The sequence below is a fragment of the Calliphora vicina genome, chromosome 3 (assembly GCF_958450345.1).
Source record: "Calliphora vicina chromosome 3, idCalVici1.1, whole genome shotgun sequence".
Classification (NCBI taxonomy): domain Eukaryota; kingdom Metazoa; phylum Arthropoda; class Insecta; order Diptera; family Calliphoridae; genus Calliphora; species Calliphora vicina.
Genome location: NC_088782.1, coordinates 99221038 through 99233958, shown reverse-complemented (window position 1 = coordinate 99233958; position 12921 = coordinate 99221038). Strand labels below are relative to the sequence as shown.

The 12921-nt window shown below is 32.9% G+C and overlaps 1 protein-coding gene across 1 annotated transcript; it reads left to right on the top strand.

Annotated features, from left to right (window-relative positions):
* The first annotated feature begins 946 nt into the window (after positions 1-946).
* On the top strand, positions 947-6079 carry LOC135955642 (uncharacterized). Its single transcript, XM_065506002.1, has one exon. The coding sequence runs from the start codon at positions 947-949 to the stop codon at positions 6077-6079; it is 5133 nt and encodes a 1710-aa protein (XP_065362074.1).
* The last annotated feature ends 6842 nt before the right edge of the window (positions 6080-12921 follow it).

Sequence of the window (12921 nt, the reverse complement as noted above, 5' to 3'; positions counted from 1 at the left end):
TCATAGTTGAATTCAAGCAAGAATCATCTCCTCTTTTATTTTGTCGGTACCACGGTCGCAATTTCTTTTAGTTTCGGTTTATATCACTGCCCAACAAACCTTTTCAGCAACATATAGACAACAATTCGAAATATACAGAATTGCTCTATATCGTTGCCGGTGAAGAAAAAGCTCTTCATCGTACATTTTGGCGCCCAACGTGGGCAACGATATTTATCCAAACTTTTGCTAAATTTGTCGTCCTGCCGGTCCGTGGTACATTCCAATTTGTTCGTTGAAGTACATCTTAAATCTACAAGTGTACAGGTCGTGCGTGAGTGGATTGTTCGTTGTTAAACAAACAAAAAAGAAAAAAAAAAAACAATTTTGTTAAAAAAGAAACTTTGTGGTACAAACTAAAAATAAAAAACAATTTTATTAAAATAAAAACTTTTGTGAAAAATAAAGAGACAGTGTATTTAAAAACATTTTGGAACAAATTGTTGTGGCATAAATTGAACAAACATATAAATTAAAAATATTTTTGTGAGCTCTTTAAAAATAAATTTTTGTTAAAGCATAAACATATTACAGTTGCATTAATTGAGATTTAATCTAACCAAATATAAAATTTGTTGGCTCGGTACATAAAAACAGTTTTTGTGGAAAAATAAATAAAAAACAGTGACTTTAATTTTTGCCGCTTATCGTTATATACAAAAATACATAAACAGTGCGTGATTTATTTGGTTCCAGTATATAGTGTAATATTTTCTGTACATCAAAATTTTTGTCGCTCGCAATATTGCGGTACATATATAAAATAAATATATAAGGCTTGTATATAATCATTTTTTGGCGTAAATTATTGTCGTCGGTTACAGTGCTAACAAATTGTGTCTCCATTTTGTGAATTCTTTTTGGAAATTTTTTGGCTCTCCTAACCCAACTTTGTGAAGTTTTCGAGATGACTTTGGAAGAAGTTAAGCAGCAACGGGCTAATACTAAGAAAAGTATAACCCGCATCAAAAACCAAGTTGAAGCCAATGGAAGGGGTGAAGGTAAGACACTTTCGTCAGCCGAGTTGAAGTGCCGTTTGGGGATTTTGGAGTCATATTTCAAGCAGATACTGACGTATCAAACCCAAATTGAGAAATATGATCCTGATGACAATGGTAGGCCCGAAATTGAAGACTTGTACATCGCAGCGAAGATGAATATTCAAGCGCAACTTGGTGAGGATGTCCACAATACAACCATGTCCGACTCTACAATTTGTTTTCCTGTTAACAACAATAAATTGCCTCAGCTCAAATTGCCCACATTTAGTGGTAAGTACAGTGAGTACAAAAATTTTATAACGTCGTTCAACCAAGTTATCGATCGTGAGTTTGGCCTATCGAATATCGAAAAATTTAACCATTTGCTGAACTGCCTCCAAGGCCAAGCATTGGAAACGGTCAAGGCTTTCCAGATTACGAATGAAAATTACCCCAAGGCTCTAGAAAGGCTGAAAACGCGTTACGACAATAGCTCACTGATTTTTATGGAAAATATTACCACTCTATTTGAACTTCCAGCCATGTCCAAATACAATTGCGCACAATTACGAAGTCTCGTTGATAATGTTTCTGCTCTTTATAGCTCCCTTTTGTCTCTAGGCTCAGATAGTGACATTGCTAATTCGATGCTGATCTACATAGTTTTGGAAAAGGTTGATGATGAGACAAAAAGAAAATGGAAAGACTCTTTGGATTTCACTGAACTGCCATCATGGGATGATTGCTCCAAGGTTCTTGAAAGGCATTGCCAATTTTTGGAATCGGTTGACACCAGCCATACAAATGTGGCCCACCGTAAGCCTGACAATCATCAATCTGGTAAGTCCAAATATAAAAGCTCAAAAACTGGCTATTCTTTTTCGGTTTCGAAACGTATTTGTGTTCTTTGCACAAAAACTGACCACACAATTACTCGTTGCCCTCGCTTCAAAGATATGGATGTCGGTCAACGTTTTGAAAATGTCAAACGACTAGGGCTTTGTCTTAATTGTTTGTCAAAAGGGCATCAAGTTAACAGCTGTTCCTCTACATTCAAGTGCAAATCTTGTTCTCGCTTGCATCACAGTTTGCTTCATCGGTCTCAGTCAGCTTCTAGGCCCTCGTCCCCGACTGCTGAACCATCTACTTCTCGTGCTGCCTTGAATGACTCTCATGCCTCGGTCCATACTCATATGGAAAAATCCTCACCGGAACAGGTGCTTCTTGCTACTGCCATGGTTCTAGTTCGTGACGCTACAGGTCACTATCAATTCGGACGTGCTTTGTTGGATTCTTGCTCTCAATTGAATTTCATTACGGATGAATTTTCTCAAAAATTGCACTTGCCTCGTAGAAAACAAACTACAGAAGTCGCTAGCATTGGTAATACTCATAGTAAAACGAAATATAGGTCGTCAACAAATGTGAAATCTCGAGTTACTGATTTTGAAGTGTCCCTTTCATTTTGTGTCACACCTCATATTTCTTATCAACCTGATGCTGAATTAGACGTCTCAACCTGGAATTTGCCCCCAAATACTCAGCTTGCAGATGAAAACTTTTTCAAATCAAAACGAATTGACTTGCTTATTGGTACAGAAACTTTCTTTGATATTTTGTCAGTTGGTCAAATTAAACTTGGTCCGAATTTGCCAAAATTACATAAAACTCTATTTGGATGGATTGTAGCTGGTCGTTATTTATCAAACCAATCGAACGATACTGGTTCTTCTTGTATGCTCTCGATAGAAGAGGAAGTTGATTTAAAATTACAACGATTGTGGGAAATCGAAGAAATTCCATCTGGCTCAAATACTTTGACTCCAGAACAAGCTGATTGTGAATCGTTTTTCAATAATACTGTCCATCGTGAATCTTCCGGTAGAATTGTTGTTAAATTACCCTTCAAAGAATCCGCTGACACTTTAGGTCTCTCGCGAAATATGGCTCTTAAAAGATTTGCATCTCAAGAGAGACGATTTGCTCGTGACAGCAATCTCAAATCACAATATGTGAGTTTTATGAAGGAGTATGAAGATTGTGGACATATGAGTCTTGTTCGTAGTCCCCGCTTAGATGTGCCTCATTATTTCATCCCTCACCATTGTGTTTTCAAACCTAATAGTACTTCAACAAAATTAAGGGTGGTCTTCGATGCGTCCTGTCCGTCATCATCTCAAAGGTCTCTCAATGACATTCTTATGGTTGGTCCAACGATTCAAGATGAGCTGTACAAAATTTTACTTCGTTTTCGTCTTCATCGTTTCGTTATTACAGCTGATATAGTAAAAATGTATCGGCAAGTGCTTATTGACTCTTCCCATAGAAAATTCCAGTACATTTTGTGGAGAAATTCTGAAGAAGAAGAAATTCGCACTTATCAGTTGAATACAGTTACCTATGGAATGTCTGCTGCTCCCTACCTAGCCATTAAAAGTCTTCACTATCTCGCAGACCAGTACATGGACCAATTCGAACTTGGTGCAAAAACTATAAAGTCATCATTTTATGTTGATGATTTTATCGGTGGTGCAGATTCAATAGAAGAATTGACTAAAATTAAGACAGAGGTGAATGAAATTCTAATTCGTGGTTCGTTTCAATTGGACAAATGGCACTCAAATCATAGAAGTTTTCAAGACGACAAAACTATAAAAGATCTAAATATTGATGAATTAGCTGTGACCAATGCTCTTGGTATTACTTGGGATCAACAAAAAGATGTATTTCTATTTTCGTTTACACCTAAAGTTCAAATTGATGGAAAAATCACCAAAAGAACAATTTTGTCGCTCTCGTCATCACTTTTCGATCCCTTAGGACTCTTAGCTCCGCTTATTATAAAATCCAAAATCATCATGCAAGAATTGTGGATTCTCAAAATTGGCTGGGATGAATCTATCCCTCAAGAACTACATTTGGCTTGGGAATATTTTGTTTCTGATCTCAAAACGTTAAATTCCCTTGAAATCCCTCGTTTTTGTCTCGCTGCTGAATCTCAATCAGTTCAACTTCATGGCTTTTGTGACTCATCAATTCGCGCTTATGGATGCTGTTTCTACTTTCGTGTTAAAACTTATTCAGGAAATGTCTCTGTTCGTCTTTTTACTGCCAAATCTAGAGTTGCCCCGACGAAAAGAAAATCATTGCCAAAACTTGAACTATGTGGCGCACAACTTTTGGCTAAATTATACTCTAAAGTCAAAAATCTTTTCGCAATACCAAATCTTGAAGTATTTCTATGGACAGATTCTCAAATAGTTCTTCACTGGTTAAAGCAACATTCTTCTACGTTATCCGTTTTTGTTGGCAACAGAGTATCGGAAATTCAGGATCTAACTACTGGCTGTATTTGGCGACATGTTCCAACGCATTTTAATCCTGCTGATATCGTGTCTCGTGGTTCAACTGTAGAAGAACTCGCTTCATCTATCTGGTTCAATGGACCAGCATTTCTCACACTCGATGCTAGAAAATGGCCTCCTAATAAAATAGATCAACTATCCATAGAAAATCAACAAGATATCGACAGAGAAAAACGCAAAACTGTACTCTCCATGGAAGCAACATCTAATTACATTCTGGATTCGGTTGAAAATTATAGCTCATATTTAAAAATTATTCGTATTGTTGCGTGGATGCTCCGTTTTTCTCAAAAAACAAAAACTAATATTTTCCATTCTGATTCTTTACAGCCCCAAGAATTAGAAAACGCCTTGCTCAGAATAGTTTTTAATCTACAGCAACATCATTTTCAAGATGATATACAACGAGCTCTGAAGAAAAACGATCCTCAAGGTGCACTAAAGTGTCTCAATCCCTTCATCGATTCATCAAATGGATTCAACTTGCTCAAAGTCGGTGGTCGCTTGGAATTCGCAGCAATTTCTGAAGGTCAAAAGCACCCTATAATCTTGCCCAGCAAAAATCATTTCGTCGACTGTTACGTGCGTCATCTACACATCAGCAATTACCACGCAGGACCCAAGGCTTTAATGTCGTTAATCCGCCAGAGATTTTGGATCATCAATTCAAGAAACCTATGTCGTCGTATCGTTAATTCGTGCCCACAATGCATTCGTTATCGCCCAAGGTTGCTTCAACAAATGATGGGCAATTTGCCCGTAGAACGACTTAACCCTTCAAGGCCTTTCGCCAGATGTGCTGTTGATTTTTGTGGTCCAGTAAACACTTACCTAAGAATTAGAGGGAAGGTACCATACAAGACATATATTGCTGTTTTTGTTTGTCTCGCAACTAAAGCAGTCCATCTAGAAGTTGTATCAGACTTATCAACAGATGCCTTTATTGCTGCTCTTAAAAGGATGATTGGACGAAGAGGTCTACCCACAGATATATTCTGTGACAATGCCACCAATTTTGTTGGTGCAAACTCTAAGTTGGCTCAACTAAAATCGTTCCTTTTTGATCCTAAAAATTCCAATTTTATAATAAATTATTGCTCAAATCAATTTATTAATTTTCGCTTTATTCCCCCCAGGGCACCACATTTTGGCGGATTGTGGGAGGCGGCCGTCAAATCGGCCAAGGGACACCTAACCAGGACCCTCGATAACACAAGGCTCACATATGAGGAACTTGCAACTGCAATGATTGATATAGAAGCAATTCTAAATTCGAGGCCTATTTCGCCCCTATCATCCGATCCCAGTGACTTTGAAGCCCTTACACCAGGCCATTTCCTGGTAGGCGCTCCCTTACGCAGTTTGCCAGAACGTGATGTCCCTCCAATTGAAATCAATAAACTTGAGTATTGGGCCCGAATAAGCGCCATAAAACAACATTTTTGGAAGAAGTGGTCCCACGACTACATAAACGAGCTCCAGACCCGCAATAAATGGACTAGCACCAACTCAAATATTTGTACTGGCTCCCTAGTAATCATTAAAGAAGATAATTTACCACCGCAGCGTTGGCTCATGGGTAAAATCATCAATATTGTTCGTGGTAGAGATGATCGAGTTAGAGTTGTCGACATCAAAACAACAAAGGGAATTATACGTCGCCCTATCCACAGACTGGCTTTACTATTTTCTTGAAAGTGTCCTTTCAATGGGGCCGGAATGTTAGGTCACCGTATCATATTTACTAATAATCTGTATTGTTATTATTTATAGTTATTATTCATTTGATTCATTTGTTTTATTTTCCATTTTTTATTGTATTAAATTTGTTCATATTTTTGTCTCACTGTTGTCACTGTAATTTGTTAGCATTTTTGTTCATACTAACCACTGTAACTTATTTTGGTAATGACCCGTTAGTTTTTATTATATGTTTCTCACTTCAATTCTTGTAACAAGTATGTTGTTGTTGTTCTTAAAAATGCAATATATTTAGTATTTTGTTTTTGCATACATTCATATACATATAGGTACATACTTATTAGTAATAAGTTGAATTGGTACATTGGAAGTGAGAGACAAATAATAATACATACAACAACAACAGTGTAGCCCTTATTTACATGATCAATTGTTAGGCTTAAGAACTTTAATTTTAAATAAAGAAAACATTGTCATAGTTGAATTCAAGCAAGAATCATCTCCTCTTTTATTTTGTCGGTACCACGGTCGCAATTTCTTTTAGTTTCGGTTTATATCACTGCCCAACAAACCTTTTCAGCAACATATAGACAACAATTCGAAATATACAGAATTGCTCTATATCGTTGCCGGTGAAGAAAAAGCTCTTCATCGTACACTTACTTTAAATAAATTAATTTTCTTAACAAAATTTTAAAAATTTCATATTTGGGTATTTTTTTCGATTTACACTATTTCTCATACAAAAATTTTCCATTTCGATTTACACAATTTTTTCAGGAACGCATCTATCGTGTAAATCGAGAAATAGGTGTATTTAGATTACAAATTTGTTCTATGCCTTTTCTGAGCCGATTAAATGATGTCCGTCCGTCTGGCTGTCCATGTAAATAAATTTGTTTCAGTTTAAGGATGAAGCCTAGTGAAAGTGGCTGAAATCAGTCCATTATTTCACCTAGCCCCTATAGAAATATCCTGCCGAAATCAAAAAACAAAAAACTACAAAATATTTAGGTGGAGGATATTTAAGATTCGACACAACCGAATATAGCTCACTCAGTTGTTTTCTCAATATTTCCATATATTTGTACTCGTAATCAATGAGTGTTTAATTCTTACTGTGATAAATCAGGCATAAATTGTATTTTGTATAAATTTTAATTAGAGGAGATGCATTTAAAAGTGCAGTAACAAAAACCTTTGAGAGCTTTTAAATTAAATTTGCAACATTTTTGTTAAAAATTGGAAGCATAAAAAGAGAAAGGCAACAGTAACAACAACAACTGCAATTACAAAATGAACAATAAAATATTCAATTAAAAGTAAGTGTTTGCATGGATGCATGTGGAATATAACCCAGTTGGCCACGTCTTCAACATATCATGTGGGACATGCCAGAATGAATCGTCAACGACTTTTTCTAACAAATGTCGAGAAAATCGTGGACGACTGAAAGAGTGTCAATGTCGCTCAGTTTATCGTTCATAAAATAACAATGAAAAGTTTGGGTAAAATTTCACAGAACACCACAATCAAGGCAATCTTGTCTTCAATTATTTTTGGTATAAGACATGTCTTACATGAATCGTCAAAGACAACATCGTCCACGACAATTTGGCCATTTGGGAAACAATAGCACTGTCATATGGTCACATAGAGACGAGACATAGTTGTCAAAAACCAAAGTCTTTTGTCAAAAACAAAAACTCATGCAACAAAAAAAAAACATGTTTGTAATGTATTTTGTTGTTGTATCAGACATATGATTTGTAGTATTTTTGTTTGACAAAATGAAGTGTCTCGTCTCTATGTATAATTCTATATGAGCATTGTAATTGCAAGTTGAAGTATTTGACTGTGTGAGGCATTTAAACATAAAGGGTGACGTATTAGAGACACAAGTCTAAACATAATTTTACTAATACATATATTTATGAAAAATATGATTTTATTCCAGGAATTGAAAATATTTTTTTTAAGTACATCTGAGGAGTCATTGTTAGTTATCACATGATTAGTAGTAGTTTTAACTTCATTTTGACAAATTACCCTGTAAAATGTATTAAAATGTGTAAACAAATAAAACGTTTGTTTTTAGTAAATCTGTTTTAATTGTGGATACAACTTTTTTGTTTGTGTAAGCATTTGTGTATACAAGTGTGTTTTTGTTTATATAAAACATGAAAAAATTTCCATAAATTTATAAATTTATTATTAAAACCACAAAAACCATAAAAGTATTCTAATAAACGAGTATTTATTCTATGGTTTAGAGTTTGAGTAAAGTACACATATGTATACAGGTATTTCTATACGCCTGACTTCATTCATTGTTTGAGAATTATCAATGTATTTTGGGGGTTTGTAGAATGCACATTAGGGTGCCTCATTTTGCAATTTTTTTTGATGCTCCGAATTCCCAAGAATCGAAAAATAAAGTCCTGAAAATTTTAACAAAATCGGATAACGTTTAGAGGTTGCACATTTTATTTAAAGATTTTTAAAATCATAAAATTTCAAATTCCAAATTTTACAATTTCAAAATTTTATTTAAACCTAATATCAAAAAATTACAAAAAATTTATTTCGATAGTTTTAACTGTTGTATTGTTGGGTAGAGTGGGAACAGATTTGAAATTTGTGGATTTCTAAGATATTTTGTTTTAGGTCACCAATTTATAAAATCTTATATAGCACTAAAAAAACAAAATGAAATTAAATATTGTAGAAATAGGCTATGAAATGTATTTTTAAGAAATTATTTTAATAAATTTTGTGACCACAAACAAAATTTTCTTAAATACAAACAACTTAAAATCGAACTCCACGAATAAAAAGAAAAAAATCGTTAGACGCGTTGAAACGTGAAACGTATGAAACTATAAATTAAATGTAGAAAAACTGCGTTTTCAGTTTTTCATTTCGTAATTATCTGTCCTTTTCAAAGGAATTCAAAATTTCAAAGAAGAACATTTTTCAAAAAATATTTAAAAATACTCCTGCTAATCCACCAAGTACAAATTTTATGTAAAAAGAACAAGAAGAGTAATAAAATATGTCATGTTATCTTTATATTGTGCTGTAAGGATCAAAAGATGTCAAAAATGTCCTTTAAAATGTTTATCCTTTAAATCCTTTAAGATTGCACATAAATTCCTTTTAAACAACTAGTGCGTTAAAGACCCAAATTTTCGATACTAAATGTCAAAATTTCATCCTTTATATATGGGGCATTTCACGTCAAGTGAACCAACTTTTGAAATCGATGTCTTCCGATCGCGATGAAATTTGCACCAATGTTAGTTCTATTGGATAGTAATTCGGACACCATTTTTCAACAAGATCGGTCAAATTTGACATTTTGGCCAAACAGGTGTTTTTTTTATCCATATAACTTATTACCTATTGTTCTTAGCAAAATGTGTCCCAAATAGTTTAGATAGCTATTTATGCAATCTTTCGAAAAAAAAAATTTAATAAAATATTTTTGATTTTTTTTTTTAAATCAAAAATATTTTTGACTTTTTTTTCAAAATGGGCCCTTTTTATTTTTTATTTTTATTTTTTTAAGAAAGCTTAGGTCTTTTCCTAAGCGACCTATATGGTCGCTTAGTGGGATGCGAGTGGGATATCTATCAAAAAAAATATTTTCTAACTCAAGATTTAAAATTTTTGAATTTTTTTGCAAAATCAAAGACTTTGTTGACTTTTTTTAAAAAAAATGGACCCATTTTTTAATTTTTTTTTTTTGCTCAGAAGAAAGCTTATGTGTTTTCCTTTAACACCCTTTTTGTCGCTTAGTGGGATGCGACTGGGATATCTATAAAAAAAATGTTTTGTAACTCAAGACATACAATTTTTTACTTTTTTTTGAAAAATCAAAAACCTTTTTGACTTTTTTTTTCCAAAATGGACTCTTTTTTTATTAATTTTTTTTTCTCAAAAGAAAGCTTAGGTCTTTTCCTTTAAAACCTTTTTATATATATATAAAGTTCATATTAAAATATAAAAAAATGTTATTAATATACAACAAAGTTTTATTAAGAAAAGTTCATGTTTATAAACTACACCACCATAGTGGGGGAGGTATAATGGGTTAGGGCTGTTGTTTGCAACATACAAAAATATTGTCCAACACCCACCTTAAAGTATACCAATCTGCTCAGGATCACTTTCTGAGTCGACTAAGCGATGTCCGTCCATCCATATAAACCTTGTAATCAAACTACATGTCGCAGGTTTAAAGATACTTCGAAGAAATTTGTCACAAACCTTTATATTGCCCCAAGGATAAATCCTATTGAATCGGTACATTATTTCTCCTAGCCCCCATACGATTGCCCTAATTGAAAATAGTTAAGCTCTCATAAATTTTTTAATTACAAACATATTCAAACCAAATTCAGCACAATTAAGTTTTATGTAAGCCGAACTCTCACGATCAAATTTCGTGACGATCGGTCAACAATATTCCATAGCTCCCATATAAGCAACATTCTCGAAAATGTCATTAATATACATAAATCTCTGAAATATGTCAGTATCCAAACAAAATTCAATACAAATATGTTTTATATATTCGCAATTCATCCCACCAAATTTTGTGACGATTGGTCCATAATTAGTCATAGCTCCCATATAAGGCCCACTACCGAAAATGTGTGTAGTCAAATATGATTCAACACAAATAAGTTTCATATCAAAAGAAAACTCTTTATAATCATATACCCGGTGTAGGGTATCATAAGGTAGGGCTTGCCCGACTATACCATTTTACTTGTCTATTAAAAAGTCTCCTTCGTTGCTTTTCACAACGAATTTTGTTATATTTTTTTCGAATGAAATATTAAAATAAAATATAAAAAATCAAATAATTCAAATTCATTTTTGACATCTTTTGATCCTTACAGGATAAAATAAAAATAATACGAAATATTCTACAGCTCTTCTTGATCATTTGACACCAAATTTAACATAGTAGGATGATTAGAAATATTTTAAAAATTTTTTTTAAAATGTACTCCTCTGAAAATTTAATGAAAAACTGAAAACGCAGTTTTTCTCCATTTAATTTATTGTTTCAGACGATTATCATCCGGTTCGTGTCTAATATTGAGTGTCGTACGGTGTTGTCAAGTTATAATGGTGAAGTTAATGAAAATAATGCTACTTTGACAAAAAACTTGAAAAGTCAAATAAAATATGCAAGCCTAAACAACCGTTATAACTTATATTTGAAAAAATTGAGAATAATGCTTACACAGGGCAATAAAATCGAAAAAAATGTTAAAGGCTTTTTAAACCACTACACAATTTTGATGTATACTGGTTCCAGTAGTACAAATTTTAAATTCTATGGAAAGGTTTTTTTTAAAAAAAAAGTTAAGTGAAATTGTGATTTTTTTTAGATATTTCTCCACATAATTAATGATTATTCAAAAACGCTTAGTCCTATATTATTAAAATAAACTTAGAAACAAATTTAAATTTACATAATCTTTAATGCGTTTATATATTGCGTTTTAATTGGCTCAGTGGTTTCAGAGTTATAATAAGAAATTGAAAAGAGCAAATTTTTTTGTGTTAAAAAACTCATGAAAAATCGAAAACGGCAGAAATTGTTTAGGATTATTACATTATCGCAAAGCCACTCATAATAGCAACAAAATGAGATATCGGTCATATAGATCGATGGATTCCGTTCGAATTTATTCACAATTAAGTGAATTCGATAATTTTCACAAATTTTAGTTTTTTGTTTCATATACTTAAAATTGAGTAATTAGTGTTTTCCTTTCGATTGATTGAAATTTAAAAACATTTTCTCCATGCTATGTACAAATTTACATATATATATATTGCGTTTCAAGCGGCTCAGTAGTTTCGGAGTTATACTAAACCGATCTTCATAGAATTCAATAAGGCGATTTTGCTGTATATGGAGATGATTCACGTCGAATTTTACAACGCTATTTATAATATATTTATGTTTATTTCATTAATTTTCGAAAGTGAACATTATATGTATGAGGATCCGCAAAACAAAACGTTCTTTTTTGATTTTTTTTACAAATTGATTTTTTGGTATTTTTATAATACACAGAAAAAATAAATTCGTAATTGGAATGAATTTTGTAATAAATGTTATTAATCAAACATGACTTTTTTCCCAAATTTTTTTCATTCAGATTAAGAACATGTTTATAAATATTATTAATTTGTACATGACGCAAATTTTTGCTTTTTATACCCTCCACCACCATAAGTGGTGAATGAGGGTATATATAAGTTTGTCATTCCGTGTGTAACATTGAGAAATATTCATCTGAGACCCAACAAAGTATATATATTATTGATCCTTATGAAATTCTAAGTCGATTGAGCCGTCTGTCTGTCTGTGTAAAACACGCTCACGTGCAAAATACGCAAAAAAACTTAGTAGTGTTGCAAGAAAAATGTTTATTATTGTCCTAAGCAGTTTGGTATTGAAAATCAGCGAAATCGGTACAGTGGACCCAAAGTTATGAATTAAAATGTGGGACAACCCCAAAAAAAATTGGTAATTTTCACATATTTTTGGTAATTTTTGTAAATATATTGCAGCTAAAATCATAAAATTTAGCACTCGTTACTTTTATGATAAAAGGAGTAACTCTGCTGAAAACTATAAGAATCGGTCCATGATTTCTCCTAGCCCCCATACAAATTTCTTTCCGAAATATGGTTCTATGGTCAATAAATGCTTACAAAATAGGAATATCCATACAAAATTCAGCAAAAATAAGTTTCGTGGTAAAAAAAATATATTACAAAATTTTTCGTGGATCGGCCCACAT